At 48.1% G+C, this 22,010-nt stretch overlaps 10 protein-coding genes and 1 pseudogene across 11 annotated transcripts; 2 read left to right on the forward strand and 9 right to left on the reverse strand.

Annotated features, from left to right (window-relative positions):
- Window positions 1–2,853: 2,853 nt before the first annotated feature.
- Window positions 2,854–4,287, forward strand: TEOVI_000337000 (variant surface glycoprotein (VSG, atypical), putative; the record flags this gene model as incomplete). The annotated part of the gene is made up of 1 exon (XM_067226285.1): window positions 2,854–4,287. One exon carries the CDS (start codon window positions 2,854–2,856, stop codon window positions 4,285–4,287), a length of 1,434 nt encoding a protein of 477 aa, XP_067082386.1.
- Window positions 4,288–4,892: 605 nt separating this feature from the next.
- TEOVI_000337100:pseudogene lies at window positions 4,893–5,367 on the forward strand (annotated as a pseudogene). The gene is given in 2 exon segments: window positions 4,893–5,072; window positions 5,074–5,367. Coding segments are annotated over 2 exon segments (474 nt in total).
- Window positions 5,368–5,690: 323 nt separating this feature from the next.
- TEOVI_000337200 (Enriched in surface-labeled proteome protein 4) lies at window positions 5,691–6,596 on the reverse strand (the record flags this gene model as incomplete). The annotated part of the gene is made up of 1 exon (XM_067226286.1): window positions 5,691–6,596. One exon carries the CDS (start codon window positions 6,594–6,596, stop codon window positions 5,691–5,693), a length of 906 nt encoding a protein of 301 aa, XP_067082387.1.
- A 1,966-nt stretch (window positions 6,597–8,562) lies between these two features.
- On the reverse strand, window positions 8,563–9,381 carry TEOVI_000337300 (uncharacterized protein; the record flags this gene model as incomplete). The annotated part of the gene is made up of 1 exon (XM_067226287.1): window positions 8,563–9,381. The coding sequence occupies one exon, from the start codon at window positions 9,379–9,381 to the stop codon at window positions 8,563–8,565; it is 819 nt and encodes a 272-aa protein (XP_067082388.1).
- Window positions 9,382–9,698: 317 nt separating this feature from the next.
- Window positions 9,699–9,977, reverse strand: TEOVI_000337400 (U6 snRNA-associated Sm-like protein LSm7p; the record flags this gene model as incomplete). Its single annotated transcript, XM_067226288.1, has 1 exon — window positions 9,699–9,977. The coding sequence occupies one exon, from the start codon at window positions 9,975–9,977 to the stop codon at window positions 9,699–9,701; it is 279 nt and encodes a 92-aa protein (XP_067082389.1).
- Window positions 9,978–10,496: 519 nt separating this feature from the next.
- Window positions 10,497–12,950, reverse strand: TEOVI_000337500 (LysM domain containing protein, putative; the record flags this gene model as incomplete). Its single annotated transcript, XM_067226289.1, has 1 exon — window positions 10,497–12,950. The coding sequence occupies one exon, from the start codon at window positions 12,948–12,950 to the stop codon at window positions 10,497–10,499; it is 2,454 nt and encodes an 817-aa protein (XP_067082390.1).
- Window positions 12,951–13,223: 273 nt separating this feature from the next.
- On the reverse strand, window positions 13,224–13,535 carry TEOVI_000337600 (uncharacterized protein; the record flags this gene model as incomplete). The annotated part of the gene is made up of 1 exon (XM_067226290.1): window positions 13,224–13,535. The coding sequence occupies one exon, from the start codon at window positions 13,533–13,535 to the stop codon at window positions 13,224–13,226; it is 312 nt and encodes a 103-aa protein (XP_067082391.1).
- Window positions 13,536–14,138: 603 nt separating this feature from the next.
- Window positions 14,139–16,292, reverse strand: TEOVI_000337700 (Nicastrin, putative; the record flags this gene model as incomplete). The annotated part of the gene is made up of 1 exon (XM_067226291.1): window positions 14,139–16,292. The coding sequence occupies one exon, from the start codon at window positions 16,290–16,292 to the stop codon at window positions 14,139–14,141; it is 2,154 nt and encodes a 717-aa protein (XP_067082392.1).
- A 349-nt stretch (window positions 16,293–16,641) lies between these two features.
- On the reverse strand, window positions 16,642–18,468 carry TEOVI_000337800 (PrimPol-like protein 1; the record flags this gene model as incomplete). Its single annotated transcript, XM_067226292.1, has 1 exon — window positions 16,642–18,468. The coding sequence occupies one exon, from the start codon at window positions 18,466–18,468 to the stop codon at window positions 16,642–16,644; it is 1,827 nt and encodes a 608-aa protein (XP_067082393.1).
- Window positions 18,469–18,765: 297 nt separating this feature from the next.
- Window positions 18,766–20,367, reverse strand: TEOVI_000337900 (uncharacterized protein; the record flags this gene model as incomplete). Its single annotated transcript, XM_067226293.1, has 1 exon — window positions 18,766–20,367. One exon carries the CDS (start codon window positions 20,365–20,367, stop codon window positions 18,766–18,768), a length of 1,602 nt encoding a protein of 533 aa, XP_067082394.1.
- Window positions 20,368–20,941: 574 nt separating this feature from the next.
- TEOVI_000338000 (uncharacterized protein) lies at window positions 20,942–21,667 on the reverse strand (the record flags this gene model as incomplete). The annotated part of the gene is made up of 1 exon (XM_067226294.1): window positions 20,942–21,667. One exon carries the CDS (start codon window positions 21,665–21,667, stop codon window positions 20,942–20,944), a length of 726 nt encoding a protein of 241 aa, XP_067082395.1.
- Window positions 21,668–22,010: the final 343 nt, after the last annotated feature.

Here is a 22,010-nt window from a genome sequence, read left to right on the forward strand (position 1 = left end):
TCAAAGCACATTGTTTGAGAGGAAACATTTTTTTTCCTCTTCCTTGTTATTCTTTCTATTAACACTGTTAGAGGGAAATCAGGCTAGACCATTCCTTCTATTTGATACTAGAAGCCATTGACCGGTTTTGTCGATTGTCATCTCCTCTTCATGCTCTTTTCCTATTATTATTTTTCTTTTTTTTTCAGGGCGGGATGTGCGTCTGCAGCGTCATTTAGGCCGTCTTTAACCACTGAACGAGGCAAAAGAGGTTTTGAAACAAGGTTAAACGCAGACAACCTTCTTCGCAATGGGAAAAAAAAAAATTGAACACCACCGAGTGGCGTCAGTGATGACGCTGCACTTTGGAAAACCGGTGCATTATATTTGGGAACAAGGGTAGAAGGCGACATAGAGCTTATTTGTTTGTTTTTAGTGCCCTGTTCCTTTTTGTGCAGTGGCAACAACTCTTCACTTGGTAGGAATACTCCACCAATTCACACAAGCACATTAGCCTCCGGTAGAGAAGGTGACGAGACTCATTTAACCAACAAGTGACGTATTCCTGTAGCGGTTGCCGCATTTTTCGCAGCTCTGATCGTGGCGGTGCAAACGTGGTTTAGTGTAACCACATCTTTTCTGCAGCATTCAGAAAAAGAAAGAGAGATAGTGAAAGCATGTTCTTTATCTGGGGAGGGGGGGGAGGGAGGCGTCCGGTGGCGCCTTCATGCTTCTCCCAGTTTCTTCGGGCTTCTATATTTAAGCAGGTTGATCTACAAAGTACCAAAAGTCTAGCGGTGGCCGCTTGTGTGCGTTATCCCCTCTTAACCCAAGTTGTTTTGTTTACTGGTTTTGGTGCAGTGTGAGAGTTTGTGGATGTATGCGCACGTCTTCCACTTAACCTCACTTCCATGAGGAAGTTACCGCTGCGGCCAGCTGGCTTCGGGATCGAGCTTCCTCGTGCAACATTTGTGTGGTCTTAGTTTCCTATAATTTTCCAAAGTTTGCGTGTTCCGTAACGTTGCCCCTAGCAGTCGGTAGCGGATTTTCCTTTGTCTCTTCATCCTCTTCCGGGTTAACTGCTGCGTTTTCCTCATCATCATATTTATGTTCTGTTGCGCTTTTCTTCCTAACGCAGCCGACCTATTTCCGCTGCCTGCAGCATCACTTTTAACTGCTCCCCGACATCTCCTTGGAACATTGAAATCGATGCGAGAACTCAAACCTCGCGCTGGGAATTACCTCCACAACGTTGGGCATTTAATCCTTCCCTCACCCGGGGTTGTGCGGTCGTCTCGTAATCCTTCGTTGCTACCAATCATTGATGGAAGCCGCGTTTCAACAACTGATCGTGTGTGGGATCTTTCGTTTTTTTTGTTCCTTAGTGTTCCTATCGAAGCTGCGACGCGACCGCTGGGCTAATGTTAGCGCGAGCCCCACCACAGCCGTCGCTTCCGTCTCCCGCCTCCCCCCGTTTGAGCATATCTGAACCACTTTTCGCTGCGCCTAATCTCCTCCAAATTGACCCCCATGAACCAGGTGTCGCTCCTTGTTTCCTCATCCAGTGGCCGCAGCGTGTCTGCGGTAATCGCTTAAAACGGACCTCATCCAGGGACTTTTCCTTTCGCGCGTTGAAAATTTGGGCCCCTTGTCTGCCAATGTTTCTTCCGCTCTTTCCCGCACATTGGATAAGGAACAAACCGTTCGGTTATTTCAGCTGCGTTCTTCCCTGTGCGGTGCCGGTTCGTCCAACGAGTGGTGTGGGAGCCCAATTCCCCGCAGAGTGTCGAGTTGGTGCGCCCAATTGACATGTCCGATAGGTCTCTTGTAACAGCTGCGATGCTATGAAATTAGGCTGATGAAAAACGCCTAAGCAAGGTCTGTAGCGAGTCACCCTTCGTGGCCAGGAGCACATACGCATTCGTTGCCACATTGTTGACAATATTACGAACTTCTCAACAAAACGTCCCCAGCCCTCACTTCAGTTTGTCACACGGGACCGTTCGTCTCGATACTAGTCTGGATGTTCCCATCATGCTCGACGAAGAGCGATAAGCAAAGACCGACGTCGGGAGGAATGAAAGGGCCACGTCGCATCTCGGCGTTTTTTTCGGGAGGGGGAGCCCTGCGTGCTCACGGGGTGTTAACTATTTCGACAGCTGCACCGCCGACGCTGTCACCATTTTTTAAAAAAACCTACAGGGCTTTAGCTGCCGGTGCGCGCCGGCGAAAATGGATCCGGCGCCGATGTGAGATAGTTGCTTTAGGGGAGATGATTTATTGCTGGAAAGGAATGTGGGTGGAAACAAAAGTATCGTCTAAATTTCAAAGGGTATAATCAACAAAGCATGAGAATGAAAATTTTATCAGAATGTCCTTTCAACCCCTTAGATCGGAATTTGCTTTTTTTCAGGACTCACGTTTGTACGAATGGCCGCGCCCGAAAACGAAAAGGAGTTTTAGTGACAGGCTGTAAGGGCACGGGCATTCGCTGAGTTCACAAACAGCGAATGGGGACGAAGGGTCTATTTGGCCTTTAATTCTCCAATTTTTTAATTCGTTTGTGCACGTGTGCAAGGCACATTTTTTTCCTTTTTCCTGGCACCGCGCAGCGCAGCAAATACTTGAGCGGTGCTTCAGGGGAGGTTAATCCTCCCCAGAAGATAACGAAGAAGGCCTCTGTTTCATCTGAGAACTTAAATTAAGTGCAAGCAAGTGCAAAATAAATACATGGCGAGGCGCCACAACTAGAGCACACACTGGAAGAAGGGGGGACATGTATCCTGTTAGTCTAACCCATCATTTTCCTCTCTTTTTTTTCCGGTATGGTTTTAGAGAGTCTTCAAAAAGGTCGTAAAGGCGAAGGTGTGAAACATGGCACAGGGCAAAGCTGCTTTTTTACTAATATTGTGTGTTTGCTCCTGCTGGCACCTCTCTTCCGCGGACACAGAAGCGATCAAGGAAACAGCAATCAGAGAAGTGTGTGAGCTTTCAAAAACATTGAAAGGCACACCCTTTGCCATAACTCAGAGATGGAAACATATCGAGGCCTTGATTTCGACCTTTGAGAGGTTGCTGCGAAGACTGGAGTTAATTAACCTTCTGTGCTGTGAAGACGAAGATAGCGTAAGCATTTTGAAACTCTACACCCAAAGCCAGATTGCAAGTTTAGAAGTGCTAATGAAGGCTCTTATGGAAAGGGGACCGAACGCCGCGGCGTTCGCGGCATACGCAGCAGGGAGGTTGGATGAGTTTGTTGCCGTATTCACGCAGTCGGTGGGGAAGACACCGCGAACAAACGCGTGCGTAATTGCGGATTCCGGCATGAGAAGGTGGGACCAGGCAGCAGCGAATGGATGTGAGCATAACGTAGTGGGAAACGCGGCTCAGAACTTCCTTGATTTGGAAGTCTTATTGAAAACGACATTGTTGACAAGAGGAAACCAAAAGGGAGAAAGCAAGCAGTGCCCACTAACAAAGAGCGATTTGAGTGGCTATGCGACGGTGGACGACGCCCCTGACAGAATAAAGTGGGCAGGCGGGCTTTTGACCGTATACAAAATGTATGGATGGAAAGAAGACGGATGGTCTACAAACGGAAGGAACGTCGAATTCATCAAAGAGGCGGCAGAACAATTCAAAGAAATTAAAAAAGTCCTCGAGAAACAGCTGCCGAACGGCCTTGACAGCATCGACGCACTAAACGCTTTTTTGAAAAGGGAAGAGCCGGACGCGATGATGAAAGATGCAATCAAAACGCACCAGGGGTGGGAAGAAGAGAAAGACGATAAAACGATAATTGAGAAAATCAAGGAGATATTTGGAATTGGGGAACCATGTGCAAAGATTGAATTTATCGAAACGCTTATAAGGACTAATGTTTCTGCTAGAGAATCGGGCTGCACAAAGCAAATTGACTTGTTTCAACTCACTACTCGGCAAATGGAAGAAGTAAAGGAACGCCGCCTCGATCAATTACGTAAAACGAAGACAGAAGCGGAGAATTATCCACGGGACATGGCAAAATTGTCGGCATTAAAAACTAATACAAACACAAAGCAAGGTGAGTACGGAGAGTGCCAGTTTCTATGCAAGCGATACAAGAACGCTAAAGCAGAAAACGAGGCAACGGATGCCGCACCCAACTCTCCGGCAGCAGCGAGGAAGTGTCGTGGGAAAACGGAAAACGATTGCAAAGATGAGTGCAAATGGGACGGAAATGTCTGCAAAAATTCGGACGAAACATCAGATTACTCCGGAGTGTGTTACTCCCCTCTTTTTCCAGTCTTACTTCTTTCCTTATTTTAGTTTTTTCAGTGAACATCTTACATAAACTTTGGTAGAAAATCTTAAGCACCTGTTTTGAATAACAACACTTCGGCAGCCTGTGTCGGTTGCTTGTTTTAAAAAGACATTCTTCTGCTTCATTGTACCCCTTTGTTTTAAAACACAAGAATCAAAGAGATTGTTATGAAGGCAAAACGAGAAAAAAAATGTCGCAAAGGCAAGAAATGCCGGGAATTTAAGAAGACATCCTCCCCGCCAAAGTTTTTTTTGGCCCAACGAACCGTACGAACTTGTATAGACTGGTGTAGACGAACCGTACCTGATCGAAACGAAAGTGTTTTTAAGCGTGAAGAAATGCGATGAAAGACAAATGCGAAAATTCGAGGCAGGGACTTTAGGGAATGCCCAAACACTGTTGAGGATATTTTTAAAAAAAACCTCAGAATAAATCACCATCTCGACGCGGTTTCAGAGCCCAATATGTAGGAACGACGGGGAAGGGAACCGAGGACCCGCAGCTAACTCCGCCAGGATTGGGTTACGAAAATAACCACGCGTGGGGTGTCAACAACAACAGCACACAAAAAAAAACACCGTTGCTAACCTGCAAAGCATCGAGGAAAATAATGACCTTTTTCCCTCGGTCTTTTCAGCATGATGGCCTTCTCAGCGCAGTGGTGACACAACCTCAGCGGACATTTCCTCACCTTCCTTTGAGTTTATCTAAACTCTTCCCGTATACATCATTTTCTACAGGCGCAGCTCCTGTGGACAATTCATTCAATATTAAGGTTAATTCCTCCAAAAGGGTATGCAAAATGGGTTGGCAGCTCCTCGCTATTGGTAATTCCATCTCCGAAACTTCGGACGTTTTTGTCCGTCACCTTTTCATATATTTCCACAATCACATTCATAAGTGCTGTTTTGTTGTTTGTTTTTTTGAAGCTCATTCTTCCACCCAACACCGCACCCCCCTCCAAACGTCCCGCAATTCTTATCAGCAAAAAACAAAAAAACATTGCTTCATCCCTTTCCTACCTTATGACTCATTTTAACAAAAGGAAAACGTTCAGGGAGTGTGAAAGCATAAACAATGACTAAACACGCGGGATTGCCTCAATAACGCATCGCGGAATACAATCACACATTACAGAAAAGAAATATAACCAATTTTATCACCAGTGCATTTCCCTGCACTTCCCCCCCCCTCTCCCTCAAAAAGGAACAAACAAGACGAAGGAAACACAACACACGAGGGGTTTATATTACATTTATTTATTTTTGGTTCATGCGTATGAAACCATATCCGTATGACACGTTTTTGCGCAGTGCATTGCACTTACTTTTTACACCAAGTGGATAAAAAGATAAACAAAACAAAAGGAAAAAAGGAAAAGAAACAATGGGAAAACACAATCAAGAATTCAGAATATACTGAGGAGCAAAAAAGAAACCGCGGTAAAATATATTTTGATGATGAGGAGGGGCAACGGCGATTTAATACCGCCATCTTGTGTAGGGCGATCAACTCCATGCGCCTCAGGGGTGGCGGAGTTTTCAGGAGGTGGTTCCGTCGTTTCATTTTGTTTATCATTCTGTGATGTCGAGTGGTTTGTATTATTTTTTTTTTCTTGGGCCTGCGGTAACGATTGATTTCGATGTGGTAATTGAAGTTTGTTTCGGGTGTCATCGCCTTCAGTGGTGGTTTCATTGTGTTTGTCATTAACTCCATTCCCTCCATTATCAGCAACCTTTTTATTGTCTTCATTTCTCGGGATTGCTTCCGCATTTTCATTACTTCTATCATCACCTTTCTTCTGATCAGCTACGTTATCATTTCCATGAACGACCGACTCTTCTTTTCTATCAGTTTTCGGTTTTTCTTCAGGCACTGCTTTAATTTCTTCATTGTTTTGAGCTGGCGATGCCTCTCTCTCAACTTTTCCAACTTGAGGTGGCTGAGTTTGAATTTGTTGAATGCACTTCACTCGGCCACTGTCGTCCCCATCGCATGTGTAATTAACCCCACTGACCGCTACGGTGCAATTTTTGACATATCTGCACCATGGCAACCCACCCGTATCTTGCCCATCAATCCTGCACTTACACGTAAAGTTGCTGACGCCAGGACCGGGCGCCCCATCGCAAAAATCGCCGGAACCATCCTTATACTCATCTATTATTTCATCGAGGAATTCGCAGTGTTCTTTTTGGTGTTCCTCCTCCGTTTGTGCGAGAGGGTGGCCTTTTCCAGAAAATTTCGCGTTCCATGTCTTAGCTTGAACAGCGAATGCACCCGCCAAGACTAAAAACACGACAAATATCCTCATTATATTATTCCACTTGCAATATATTATCTAACTCCGCAAGTGTGTGCAGGTGCATGCAAATGTGAAACATATATTAATTTATTTAGTTTAGACATGTTAAAAATAGAAGAAAAGTGTCAACTGCCGCAATCGCCAGGCGAGAGTACTGCACACAAAAGACATATGAATATACACCACGCCCACAAAACTTCCGTTCCAGCGATGAATGTCAAATGATTTTTTCTCATTTCCTCGAAAACAGTGTTCCAACACCTTCTTTTCATGAGGTTGATAAATTATGACGTGCATGAATCTCAGCATTACCGTAAAAAATCCATCAATGCATTCATACATTTACATCTTGTTAGGAAGGAGGGATTATTAAAAGCGCATGGAAGTGTGACGCTCCAAACTCGGTTTAGTGACATTTGCACGGGACTATTCTTCCTTCTGTTTACGCTTCTACGTTTTGACCCCGCATCTTATTAAAATAAATGAACTCAAATTAGAGCATCAGAGTGGAATATGGGAATGGAAATGAAATATGATTTACAATTGCTGCTGACGTCTTAGCTGTTATGATGTGATATTACAAATGTGTCATGAAATAAACTACAACGCATTGCGATGAAGTGGGTTGACAGCAGAAACTGAATTTCTTGAGAGGAATATGCTCAACTAAACAACTAATGGCAAAAAGTCGATTCATTACACATCGGATGAACCGAAAATAAATAAATAAATAAATGAACAGAGATTGATTGTTCACACCGCCTATTTTTTTTTACGAGAAATTCACAGCGCCGTGTAAACAACACCGAAAGCGATGCATGCGCAATCCTCATGGCATGGTGGGCAACCTTTATAATAACATAGTTTTTTTTTTATAACATTAATGCTGCTGAGACGTTACAGTGAGTTAATTTTAAAAAAGATACCGTTACGTGATGCCACGAGTCCCTTCTTCCGCATGAAATGAACTTAAACCAAAAATTAAAAAAAAACTAATTAAATAATGTGCCAAATGTCTTTCATGTCTCCATCCGCATCTCCGTGTTAACAAAAAGTCGCTACAATCTGGCGGCGTGCCCTACACTTTTGTTAATTTAAGGAAAAGGGGAAAAGGGAAAAAGGGAAAAAGGGAGGACAAGGGACAATTCAAAGTGTGAAGAAAAAAAAAGGAAGCAGCTGGCAAAAAAGCACTGAGTGGTGGCATGTTTGAAAATAATAATAATAATATTAATATTAATATGACGCGTCAATGGTGTTGTTCTTGGGAACAACAAGCTGGAAAGAGGAGAACAGGGGGAAAAAATATGAGGCGTTCCGTACGCACATAAAATATGTTAATGAGGGGTAGATAAACATATAGGTAAAACTTATTAACAACAACGTTAAGAACACGTAACAACAAGAAATTAAAAAATCACAATGAGAAAAAAAGGAAATAGATATGATCACCAAGAAAAAAAAAAAGTTCTGCTAGTTATATTTCTTGTGTGCCTCAGTGTTCCCAAGAATGGGAACATAGAAACTAAGAAGAGGTTGCAGAGAAGTCGATAAATGCTGTAAAATTACAATAACACTTTAATATATATATATATATATGGAAGCCAAAAAAAAATTAGTGGGAAAACAAGAAAAAAATAAAGAGGGGGACAACGCACAAAAACAAAAATGGCGGCGGCAGTCGTGAAGAGTAAATCCCTTTCTCGATGGCGCAGTAACTGCCTCTGCACGCGTAAATAAACTGTAAAATACAACAGTGCACTAAAAAGGAAATAATGGGGAAAAGGGCGGGGGAAAGCGTGTGCGCCGCCGAAATATGATCAATTTTGGAGTAAAACAAGGAAAAGGGTGAATGGTAATGACGATGGTCAAATGGCAGGGAAATATTCCCATTTGTGGCGACACGCCCACGCTGGTCACATGAGCAGCAGCAGGATCATCATTAGCTGCGAGCCCCCCCCCCCATAATATTTTTTTCTTAGAAAGAGAGGGCCGTGGCGGCAAGCATTACGAGAAGGAATTTCATTGAAGTACCCACAGCCCCACTCGCTTCATCTTCCTTATCTTCATCGGAGTCGTCATCATCGATTTCAGGGAACTGAGCTGCCTCTTCTTGTGCCTCACTCTTGGCATCATCAGCTGCATCGGCAGCCCTAACAGTCTCAGCGGTAGCTTTCTGAAGCTCCTCCAGTTTATTAGCCGCTTCATTCGCCTCCTGGAGGTATTCCTCAGCGAAATCTTGCATGTACAGCCCTCTCAGGTTGTGAGCCGCTCTCGTAAGCGCTTCTGGCGTGACGTCGTCAGCAACAGCGGTGGCACATTCTTTAGCCAACTGCTTAATTGTTTCATTCCCTCCGTGCTCCGCGGCGCCCCTCAGCAAACCACTGAAGACACTTTCATATTCACTCTCAAAGCTGTCAAGCGCCCGGGCGAAGCGTTTTACTTCCATCGCTGCTGCTTCGGCACGTACAGATGCCTCATACGCCACCGTGGCGGCCTCCCGAGCTCTCTTTGCAGCCTGCTGCTGTTCCGATGTGCCGCCAACGGCACCCGCCTCCGCACGCTTCGCGGCCTTTTTGCCTTCCTTCGCTGCTTTTTTGCTTTCCTCCAATGCGCCTACAGCCTCGAACCTCCGCTCTTCCGTCAGTAGCGGAAGTTTACGCAGTTGTTTCGCCACCTCACATAGTGCTTTCGTCTGTTCCAATTCGGCTTCAAGATTATCGTTCGCGTAGGCGGTCGGTGCGAATATGAAGTGAAGACTGAGGCCGAGCACAAACAAAGCGCGGGAAATCATCATCTTGGAATGGGTTACTGGTTGTTTTCGCGTGTAGTTGGTGGTGACGTTTTTCCTTTATCACAGAAATGAGCACATGAAGAAAGAGAAGGTGGAAGTACATGAAGAGAGTATGAAATCACAGCGGGATAGAGCAGGGCAGTGGAAAGGAAATCACACGAGTTAGTTGGGTGTGGACGGGTCCACTTTCTTCAAGGCGTATGGTGTCACCACAGTTTCTTCTGTTGAGGCAGCCGAAACTGTTAAACGTATGAGGGTTGCGTGTACGCGGTTTCATCGCACAGTTTAGCGCAGGTCGACTACCACTGGGGTCGCGATTATTACTGGAATGGGTTCTGTTGAAGGATTGCTGTGTCACCTGATGACACACTAACGAGGAGACCTCCACGGACAACGCAGGCACCGATTTGACGCTCGCGCACATCTTTGTTCCATATCTCCGCGTTTGCAAGGACAAGGTTAATGTTATTGTCGAATCCCTTCAGCACGCCATGCACTTCGCGGTCCTCCAATGAAACAACAACACGACGATCCAGATGCGGCTCTAGTGAAAGTATGCTCTCCTTTTTCTTAAGGATGTGTGCCTGCTGTGCCGACATTGCACCACCGAAACACGTATAAACTAGGTTGCCTCAGCAATGGTAAGGCAGAGGTTAAAAATAGGAGGAAAGGATGCAAGGAAAAAAACAAACATAGTGATGCAGCAAATACCAACACATTTCACACCTTCACCACTGCCTCCATGCCTGTTGTCTCACCGGTTTCCCTTTCGATAGTGTTGTTACCATTCCTCCCACAACATTGAGTTCAATGCTGCGTTTGAGTTGTCGCAAACCTAAAGGTATTGCTGATTGTGTACCTGGGTCTTCAAAAGGACACGAAGAATCGTATGGACACACAGAAACATACACAAGTACGTTCGTAGACCCACAAGGTAACGCGCACGCATCCGATAGTCGCTCACTCCGCAACATTGGCTAACCTCAACTCCCTTTTTTGCTTATATCCAAAATTCAGTTTCTTCTCGCCTCCCCTGCTTCGACCCCACTCACGTGGCTACCATTTCGCATCGTCCATTTCCACCTCCCCCCCCCCCACCCTTTCGAGTGCTATACACTTTATGGTGCGTTCCACTCAAGCGAGCGCGGGAATTGCTCATGGTTTATGAATGGCAAATCCTGCAAATCCTTCTCGTGGTGATGCATCTCCAGTTGCTGCACTGGTATGCTGTGCAGCAACCACGTTTGATCCTCTTCAAATGGGGTTTGGTCCACTTTTCCTGGAATCTGTTGCATGGGCCAAAGCTTGTTCACATTGTACACTGGTGCTGGCTCCGCAGAGATTGTAAACTGTTTATCCAAATATTTGGCGGTGTACGCCATCCAGTCCTGCGTGGCGGGTGTCTCGCTCGGCGTTGGTGGAAAACGGCTGGTTGGTGTATGGTACTCATGTGGGAACCGCTCGGCATTTTGCGGCAAATGAGGAATACTCTTCAGTTTGAATGTCTCCTCCTCCGCGATGGTGCGGGCAAGCAGCGCATCCGTGGCAGCTTGTGGTCGTAGTTGTGGTTCCACCAACCGTCGCGGCCTCCTCGCCTCCGGAGGCACACGGACAAAATCGAGACCAGAAACGTCAGTAATGCCATCATTGACGGCCCGCAACGCTTCTTCGCTACACTGAAGACGCTTCGCTATGGCCACAAGCGTATCATTAGCATGCACACGCTCAACCGGGCTGAACTCAGACTCGCTCGTTGACGTCCAGCAGGAAAGTGGGGCAACCAGTTCCGTTACTGAAGAATCAAACTCGCCCGCTTCGCTCTCTTTCTTCTGGTATGTCAGAGCGGCATGACCGTTACACTGTTGCAGCTCCTCTACTGTGCAATCAAGAATTGCTGCCGCCTCCTCCCATGTCCGAATACGCTCCCCATCCTTCGCTGATGTTGTTTTTAGCGGAAGTACAAGTGGAGTCGCCCCAAAGCTTGTAAGTCTCCGTGTGGCAGTCACGGGGACATTAATCACAACTCCTGCCTCGATTGTCTCACGCTCCGCGTTCGCATCCTTCAATTCACCGACACTGCAACCCAAGCGCTGCGCCACGGCATCCCAGTTTTCACCTTCACGGACAGTGTCAGTGCTCAGTCGGTTTACTGGTGCCGACTGCCAGTCTAAAGCAAAGGAAAACATACGGTGATGTTCGTGCGTCGTTGGTGTCGCCGGGTCGTGTTCTGTAGGGAAAACCGCAGAATCGTGTATCACGTTACGTCGATAAATGGTGTGAAACTCGCAGGACGTCTGACGATGCAACCAGTGGCGTATATCGTACATGCGCTTCTCAAATTCCGTGCTTTGAAAGGGCAACTTGCATATTATTACCCTAAAGAACTTGCGAAACTCGTAGTGGGCTGTCGACATCTCAAGTTCTGTAAATGAGGTGTCAGAAGAAGATGTCCAAAACTCGGCCATACGCACCCACGGCTCCAGTTTCTCAACGTGTGGCCATGATGTGTGCGGATCGTATATGTTTGTCGCACCTGGTACCGGTACATTACAACGGTTGATGACACTTAGACATTGCTCTTCTAGGCGCCGCAGGTCAGAGCGCAGGAAATTTGCGACCTCCTCCTTATCGTATTCATCATGCCCCCCAAACGGACCGGCACGGGCACAGTTGAATGCAGCGAGCAACTCCGGATCCACCGCACCTCCCTGCAGCAACCGACGTACCGCCACCAACTTCTCCTCCACTATTTGGCGACCCACATCCTTCAAGAACATGCAAACATCCTCAGCCAGCTTCATCACGTGGTGATCCCAAAATCCTTCCAGAACAATTTTGTAGGTTACCTCGGAACCACGAATACCATCCTCCTCGGTGTTCTCAAACACAAAGCGCCTATTTCGCACTTTGGCCACTTCATATTCGTACCAATCCTCTGTTTTCCACTGGAAGGGGAACACACTTCGATCAGCGTTAATTTTTCCGGCATAAGACGGTATAGGCTCGAGCCGCCCGACGTCACGTTGCACTTCCAAAGGACTGAGAATGCGAGCGTGCTGGTGATGCTCACGCACAGCGCGATCCATTATGGTCTCCAGTGTGGGTGGTGGCGTTTTTTGATTCGCTTCGTTCATCTTCGTCAAGTAGGCGTCACGGAAGGGAAAACCTTTCTGTCCATTCCCACGGGACTTGCGTGGGTCAAATCTGGCGAACTCCCGCATGTATTGTACATACTCCCGGCCCTTCGCGTCGAATTCGTTGAACGGACGGAAGCGAAATGCATTCGGTGGCGCGCTTGCGCTCCACGGCCGATAATCTCCCATATGATGCGTCATGGAAGTACAGATATACCAACTGTCAACGTATTGGTCCTCAGGCACATCCGGTCGCACAAGTGGGCCGCGAATACTCATGGGAAATTTGTCGTCAATAGGATCGATAAACTCGTTAGTTTTGGTGCTGTTCATGCTTTGTGGTGCAGCAACGGGGGCCGGACCGTCAAACTTTGGCATTTGCGTGGGCATTCGGTACCGCGACCAATAGTACGCAACCACATGACTACGTCTAACCATTCGGTATCCTGCCGCTGCGCCCGCAGGAGTTCACACCCCCTTCGCCTCCGCAGACAATAACTATATTTCTTCTCGCAACACAGAAAAAAGGAGGGAGAGGTCAAAATCTGCTAGTGTGATGTGGCAACAAAAAAGTTGGGGGAAAAGTTTAACTTGAGCACTGTGTGAACTCACCTGCACCATTGAGCAGCAACAACAGATTGAAACATGCAACGAACCCAGTTTTCCAGTGACTGTATCCCAACCTCTTTGAAAAGTAATTTGTGATATATGTCACGAACCCCCACGCGCGGTTGGGTTTGAAGCATCTTCCAGCACCCACCCGAATTGTCGAATGAGTTCCTCCTTCGATCGGCACGTCGCGGTATCGACTGCAGCCTCAAGTGCTTCAGGAGCAGAGGCCTCATGGACGGTGGGAAACACGGAAAACCACAGCATTCCCTCGAATACGCCCCGAACCAGCGCTACTTTACCGTTGTGTCGGCTCTTCGAAAAGTAGACAATGTCACCGGGTGCGAAACCAAAGCCCGTGTCGGGCGACACATTCAGTAAGATGCTATCTCCTGATTTAGTTGTTGCTTTCATACGTTATACCGCTTCTCATCAATACGCAAACCGAGGAAGAAGAAAAACAAATGAAGAAGTCGAAAAGAAAAAAAATTGATGGCGCGAGGGTGAACCAATTGTCCAGCACGATAAGTAAAATGTTTTGGTTGCTGCTGTTGTTATTTGCTAGCACGCTTCCGCACGCTACATTTAGGCGATCGAAAGTTCTATACCGAACGGATTCACCTACGCAACTTTTTCTCTTTCTCTCCCCGCACGAATACCGCAAGTGACAACTGGCTTTGCGCCGTGAAACCGAAAATGATCTGCCATCCAACCGGGGAGGGAAGGGGTCAATGATGCACAATCAAACGCCACACACATACGCATGTGTATTCCCGTCATGCAGCTAAACAACAAGTGAAGTGAGTCAACCGAGTAAATATTCATCTAAACGTTCACGCATCCGCATGATTGTACATACTTGGTCATGCGCCACCTTCGCGTGATCAATCACAACGCAAAGTCAACGCTGCCAAGTGAAACTTCACACCAAACTCTGAAGATGTGAAATATGCTACGGTAACAGGAAACCACCGGCTTGCGGTGATGAAAACTTACAAAACATGCGAGACCTCCTCCCTATACTGCAGGTGTTTTCCTCAAACACCTATTCAAGTATAAATAACCCAACACACACGTTAAAACGCTTGCAGCAAAGAAAACAACGGATTCCCAATAGGGCCCAATCATCGCGCCCCGCGCACCAAAACTCATTTGTGGCCCGCTTACCACGTGCAGAGCATAACGCGCACTCCTATACACAGTTTGATTAAGCCAATCCTCATCCAATTTCCATAAAGGTTCCTTCTCTTCATCTCGAAACTTCAGCCCCCGAGGCACAGCAGCGGAAAGCATCGGTTGTTCCCATCCAATATGCTTCAAACTTGCCTGAATTGCCTCCTCCACGGCAGTAGGGTTAGTTGTGACACTGTTGCCCAACACACCGACGCTGTAATCGGGGATGCCCACCGGGGATCCGGATTCCACGGCACGCCGCTCCAGGAAACTGCACTTCGTGTTTACAGTAAAGCATTCCCACAACTGGTGCACAAGGGTGCGGTCAACCCCAACCGCGACACCCGGTAAAACGACGCGAAGTAATGCATCAGCCGCCTCTGCAACGGACTCAGCGCTAAGAGAGACACTGTCGTTGTGGGACATGGAGTCTCTTACCGTAAAAACGTTAGGATTTGCATACGTTGTGTTGTAGCGTGTCAGCGTTAGGAAAGTTTTTTTCACTATCGTTGATTTACCCAGAAGGTCGAGAACTGTCGTGATGGGTGAGTACGGCAATTGGCGGGTTGCTGCGCGGGAAACAGAAGCCTTTTCGAGCGCCGCTTCTGCCTCCGCTTGTGCAGTGACTTGACTACGTGATGCAGCAGACGCTCTGCTGTCTACATGGTAAAACAGTGGGGACCCGTCTATTGCCACTTGGTCGAATGAAACAAACGTGTCCACAGAGTCAAAGTCTACGGTTGTGAAGTTCAGGTTACCTCCGTATGCTACTGAACATGACTTCAGACCCTTATACGCGCATGCCAGCTGCATAGCGTCGGATACGAAACGTGAGCTGCCAATGCTCCCAACGTGTTCACCAGGGAAGAAAAATGCATACACATCACGCGAAGGGGCTTTGATGCCGTCCAAAACCCGCTTCAGCACGTCCATTACTGCCAACGCTGCGACAATACCGCTGGCAGGGCAGTCAGCACCAGGCGTCGTGCCATGCACGAGCGACACCGCTGTTGACGCCACCATGATAGCAATAGCGCCCTTCCGCGTTTTCTTCACAAACGATGGCTTCCTTGTGTTGCCGCCGCTCCACTCCCATTTTGTGTCTGCATTACTTGCCCACACAGTCCAACCACCTAATGGACTGCACCTCGGCAACGAGGCGCCATTCAAACAATCAGTTAAGGCTGAAATGGACGTCATGTGTGGAGCCAACTCCCCTCCACTCCGTGTTTCTACAACGTTGTATGGATGCGGTGTCTTCACCCACCGCTGGCGGTTAAACGTGGCGGCCTCCACAAGGGCTGCCCACTCGCCCCTGTCGGAAGCGCTCCTTCTCTCCACAGATGGGGAATTGCTGGCGATATAGAGCACTTCAAAGTCGTAGGAACTCCTCACAACGTGTGGTATCAACAGTGGATCCCCGCTTCCGCAGGAAGTATTACACGAGGATGAACATTGTTGAGTATCATCGGAGTAGAGTACCGCAGTGATGTTCAGTAAGCGATTCCTTTCGGTGAGCTGCAATGTGTTGTATTGTTTGGCGGCATCGAGGAGACACTTTATGTCACATTCACTCCTAACCTTTCCCTCTCCCAGAGCCACGATACCGAAACCTTTTACTCCAGATTCAAGTGGGGGCTTCATTGCACCGAGCAGCGAAACGAGCATGGTGGGCCTACACTCAGCCAATTTCAACTGTTCCAGTTCATCTGCTTTAAGAAGGAGTAGTGAATGGGCACCCTCTCTCCCACCTCCACCTGCACAACCCCAATACTCCCCCATTATACCACCTCTCGACGCTTCAGTTGGTGTTATGACATCCCTGAGGATGCAGTGACCCGCAGTATCATAATTTCTGAAGTAAGCACGGTACGCCATGTCGTATGGCTGTTGCGGAACATCTCTAGAGAAGCTCTGCGTTGCGACGGCGGCAGGAATCTGTGAGAACAACAACAGCAGCACTGCTACTGCAAGAAAGTGATCAACACCTTGTAACATCAATATTCTGAACTAAAACAGGAAGCGTTCCTTTCCACCTTGAAGTTAATGTCTGCAAATGTAAGAGAGGTGGTGGTAAAATATACATATACATATATATATTATAATAATGCCCAAGCAAAGTGCTTTGACCGAAGAGATAATGTGTGAGCTGGAGGTTACACCTTTTGTATTACTCAAATGCAGTAAAAGTTGTAGTGATTACAGACTGGAGTGGGGGCTGCAGCACATAGCTTGTGGCTCCTAATCAGTAACAAAACAAGAGAAAACATCAATACATCATTCCCCCAGGTGACTGACGCGGGATTCCCACCCTATCAGGAAAATTTATTTCGACTCGCTCTTCATTCTAAGCGTCCTGCGACGGACGGAAAGGAGTCCTCAGAGAGGCGTGTGATGCGAGGGAAACAGCCCGGTTTCCACCAGTCCCTTCAACCACGTTTGGCGCCCCGCAGCACTGGTTTCCAACTAGTGGCGGTAGAGGTTGCGGTGGTCCTCTGTATCCTGCGCACTCAGGGTCGAAACATTTCTGAACCCACATCCCGCAATGAAGATCAACACTTATGTAAACGTTGTTGGATCGGTGCTGGCGCCCAATGTTGCCGCAGTAGCGGGACCCCTTCAACATGAATAGTAGGTAACGGTCGCCACAGCGGCGAATGGAGCTCACACCGCACTCAACGCCACCCGCAGAACTCCACTGTTCGCCAATGTATTTGGCGAGTGCACTGTACCTCTCGGCCTCTTCAAGAGGCAGTTGCTTACTCAACAAATTGCCTCCCTTAGTAGAAGCATTTGGTGTACCACTGACACTACGTGGCGGTGACACGTCAGGTACAGTAACAACTCGTTGGGTCCCATGTGGCAAAGTAATGAGCGATGCAAAGAATAGCGAAACCGCATCCGTCATCCGCTCTGTTGTCTTCTCCAAAGCGAGAATGCTTGTCTTATGAAGCTTGCAGCTCCCAAGGCACCGCATTGTACGGTTCCGACTGTATACAGCCGAATCAATAACGCACCTCAGGGGCAAAAAGGGCAGGTTGGGTGCGTCCTCCGAGGGAAGCACAGGGAAATGCTTCGGCACGTCATGGTAAAACAAAGCTGTGTGAAGTTGTACATCACTTTCCACCCGCTCATACAGGTAGTCGATGAACTGCGAAACAAGTCGTCCAACATCTCCGTTGCTCCCAAACCAGTGTCCATCAAACTTCACAACATAGTGCTGTGAGAACTTTGCACTACCTTTGCCATCGTATTGGTGTTGCTGAACCGATCGCATAACTAATACGCTTACGCCCAAACCAAGCGGCCACTCTTCAAAGAATGTATCGTGTTCACTAGGGGTAGTGGGGCACCCGGAAACGTCCCTTTTAAGCTGCAGATGATCCTGCTTGAGACCCGACAGTAGCTCAGGATATACCTCACGAAGAAACGCATAAAGTTCCCTCAGCAATAGTGTGGTGGTCTTACTGTTGTCAGCTCGAATCCTACAATTCCACGGGCAGCAGCGAGGGGGCCTCCAGAGAGCTGTTTCCAGCGCTGAAGCGTATGTTGTACTTTCACATTCATATACGTCGGCCACGCATTTGTTCGAATCGTTATCGCCGCACGAGCTGTCGCTGTCACTGTCTACAACATGCACAACGGGGCGCCAAGCTGAGTAATCCCTCTCCCGCTCAACATCCAAATACATGTGGCATGCCGCTTTTTCTCGTATTACTTCATAGAGGTGCTGTTGTAGCGGCTCGATGTCTTCAACTATTTGCGCTAACCCTTCAACAGTGGCAGCCAGAAACATCCGCGACTGGCCCGAGAGCGGCGTTTCACCGTAAAGTATTGAATAATCTTCACGAAGTGCAAGTTTGGGTCGTCCTGCGTTGGAGTACTCCATCTTTACATCCCCATCACTGGAACGCTTGCGAAACAACCGCCCCGCAGCACTCGCCGAACTGGAAGGTGCGGAACGAATACTGCGCGAGGCGAGAATGTGGACGGCCTCCTCTTCTGATGGAAACTCCACGCTGAAGGGCAGCCATCGCTGGCCTCCCTCGATGTCGAGCTTGTCCTCACCATTATTCCTCGAGTCAATGAAATCAAAAAGTTGTTGCTGCGTTGGAAAGAGGCGGCACTTCTCACTATCAAAGTGCTCCGTGAACGTTGCCCTACACCAGAGCATCTGCCTCTACAGTTTGCGCATTGACTTTACTACAAACTTCACTTTTGATATCGGGCCAAGAAGGGTAATGACCATGATACAAACAGTGTGAAAATAAAGCAGGTGACTAAAGCAACAATGATAAAAAGGGTGCAAATAAACGTCGAGGGAGCCCAACAACATGCTCACAGAAGTGTTGGAAACAGCCTCACACGCACGATACTTCATACCACGTATGCGATAAAACTAAAACCTCCCCCCACACACCCCTTGTTTCCTTCTCCCAATCTCCCTGTAGTTTTGTCCTGAGAGGCGGTTTCACACATTCGTGTGGGGGCTCTCATCATTATCATCGCTCTTATTGCCGCTACAACTACGTTCTCTCATGAGTTGTAAATCATGAAGCACAGCACCCAAAAACGCCTTGCACGCCGACTCCCGGGCGCTTGTGTACCGCCATGAAATTGCCCTTCCAGCCGCACGCCCACCGACAACAAGGGACACTTCGAAAAGTCTTGCGTGCGGTTGGTTGAGCCCGTCAAGATAGCTACTCACTGGCTCACCATCTGTGGATAGGGGAACACCGTTCCGCATGTCAGACTGTGTATCATAAAAAACAGGGTCACGCACAGGATCCTTGAATTTCAGCCGCGCAATTTTCTGCCCGTTCACAGGCTGCTTCTGCCCGTAGGAATCGGCAAAGTAATTGGCCACAGTGGAAAAGTCAACCGAATTACGGGATGCAGCACCGCGCTTGCACTGTTCCCATTCATCTGACGGTAGCCAACCGCTTCCATCATTTACACCGCCATGATCATCAACACCTGCCGTCTGCAGAAACTTTTTCTCCCGTTCCACACGCTGTTTCCACATATCGACGGCATCTAAGCCCCTGGGCCCGGTTGCTATTGATGAGAGAATGTCTTTAACGTTCCCAGAGGTATTTCCCTCATCACCTCTTTCCACTAACTCGTCAATTGTTAGTGTGTCAGTCGCAGGATTACTTATCCCGAAACCTGAGCAAAGAACCACATCACCGTTAGCGGCACTCCCGTCTTTTACATGTACATCATCATCATTACAACTCCCGCCACCACCTTGGCCGTTGCTGTTGGAATCGCTACCGACATCGCGAGGGGTGCAGCACCCCGCTGAGAGACTTCTCGTCCTTGAGACAAACTGCGCCTGCAGTCCTTGAGCGGCGAGAATAGCCTCCGCAACGTTCATTGGTGGAAAATGCTGCAGTGTCCTCAGGAGAAGTTTAGTGGCAGCATTTGGGAGACCCGTATTAAGCCGGTTGCCATACACATGCAACAGCAGTTCCCGGGTTGCGTCTCGCCCTAAGTGGTGGTGCACGGCCCCAACGAAGTGCGAGAAAACCCAACCAAGTGGGCTTTGGCCACAACGAAGGGGTGTCATGTGGAATGATGTGCCCAATGTGTCACGACCGCGCAGCCCCACGTGTTTGGGAGTAAGAAACTCAAGTTTTGCTGTCCCCACCGACTCATTATCCTGATCTCTCGCAAGGTCATTGACGCCGAGGGGAACAGCTAGTTCGTCGAAATGGAGATCTTTAGCGAAAAGACGAAGTGTAAAGTGATTATGCAACACTGCGTTCAGTTGCTTGCAAGCATTCGCTGTTAGTACTAAACCCGCGTGCATCGCGTACTGCAGCACCTCTGTGGAAAGGAAATCGTCAATAGCTATGTCGCCCAGCATCGTGAAGTGGTGATTCTCTATCGTAAAATGAGGTGTGAACAGTGGCATGAACGCCTGCAGCACAGCACGGTCGCCAAACTGCGCCGCATTATTTTCCACAACATTGCGTAATCCGCACCGCAGAAACAGCTCGCGCAATCGATCCACAGGAACTGCCACGCGTCGGGGGGCAAGTAGAAGTCCCCAAAAGCAACAGAACATGCTCCGCGTCCGGCAACACCTTCCCACTTCACAGACGCGTAATGAGGGCTAGGGCGTTTGAACCACACATGTAAATTCGACAAAAAAGATGATCGGTAACAAAAAGAAAAAGAGGGACAGTTTTAACTGGCGCGTAGTTGCGCACACTCGGCATCAAAAGGTGGCTTCACTTCGGTAAGTTACAACGTTAAAAGCACGTCAATGAATAGAGCACGAGGATTGGAACAAACCGGAACACTTCATTTTTTTCACTTACTCTCTGCAAACCTTCCCCATTCTATCACTTCAGTGCTCTCAGGATGCCGAACCACCGCGACTCTCGCAACAGTTCAAAATCACGCTAAGAAGCAATGACCGCTACCACTGATGTACAAACTCAAGAGAAAAAGAAATGGCCTACTTTTCACATCGGCAGCAAGCGCAAAAGCGCACACCAGGGCGGAGCATGCCGCAAGAAAGAAAATGAGAGACACAAGCATAACAGACGGTCCCATACAAACAAGGCCAGAGACACGAAAGAAAAAACTCATGAAGAGGCACCAGCGTTCCAGTGTTGGTGTCGCTGTTGATTTTTTTACAAATGAATCACGGCGTCGAATATTTGTTCATCCACACAAGGCATGTCCTCGAGTGATGAGTCACTAAAATCCACAGAATCTTCGTATTCTTTTAACCACGCGGTAATCTCTGAGCGCCCCTGTACTTCGAGAGGCACAGAAAGCTCTGCAGCTGGCCTCCTTCGCTCACGTTTGACGGTGTGCGTCGTGGAAGTCGCTGCCGCAGGTGAAGGGGCCACGGATTGTCCTAAATGAGGTAATGCATGTGCGACGGGAGCTGCACCCGTTTTTTGTTGCTGCAGCTGCTGACACTCGCGCGGATCTATTACCCTCGCCAACAGTGACTCCAGTAAAGAGCTGCGAGGAGTTCCTTGGCTCGGTTGATACTGTCGTTGCTGCTCCACTATATGGCGCTCAGCCTCCCCCACCATGCTAATGTTGCACTCTTCTTCAAACACACCGCCCGCTAATTTCAATCCATGCGTTCGCAAAAAGTCTTCAATCAACAGCAACGCTACACGGCCCTCTAACGGCAACTCTGCCGGCTGCAACACCGTTCCCAAGGCGGAATCGCGTAAACAAGGATCCGCTCGTATTACGCCAATGGCAGCTGCTCGCAGCTGCGCCCGCATTTTGCCCATCACACCCGACTCCCGCATGGCAGCCGCGAAGGCCTGTTGCAACCCTAGTAGAGTTGTGTTGATTTCATTCACATCATCCTCCATGGCATGGCCCTCTTCCATCTGATCAGGCTCCTCTCTTTGGCCTTCTCAACTCTACACTCTCTCTAACGTATGCTAAAGCTGATGCTTAGTCTTTTGTGGCTCAACGTCAACAAGAAACCTTTACGTTGTGAACGTTACCGCACGCGTGGGAGGGAGCCGGCCGCTCACTGATTTGTCGCAACTCCCCTCTCGCCAGGCGCCTTCAACTGCTGGGTCGCAGAGGCACCTGAGGGCTCCAAAGAGGAAGGCTCCTTAAAATGCAAAGAGGAAAAGGGGGAAAAAGAGGAAAACACCCACTTTTGAAGAGAGTCGGTAAGAAGGTACAAAACAAAAAAAAAAGAAAAAGGCCACAAAGACGGCT

This window comes from Trypanosoma equiperdum (assembly GCF_001457755.1).
Source record: "Trypanosoma equiperdum strain OVI genome assembly, contig: ctg_73, whole genome shotgun sequence".
Classification (NCBI taxonomy): domain Eukaryota; phylum Euglenozoa; class Kinetoplastea; order Trypanosomatida; family Trypanosomatidae; genus Trypanosoma; species Trypanosoma equiperdum.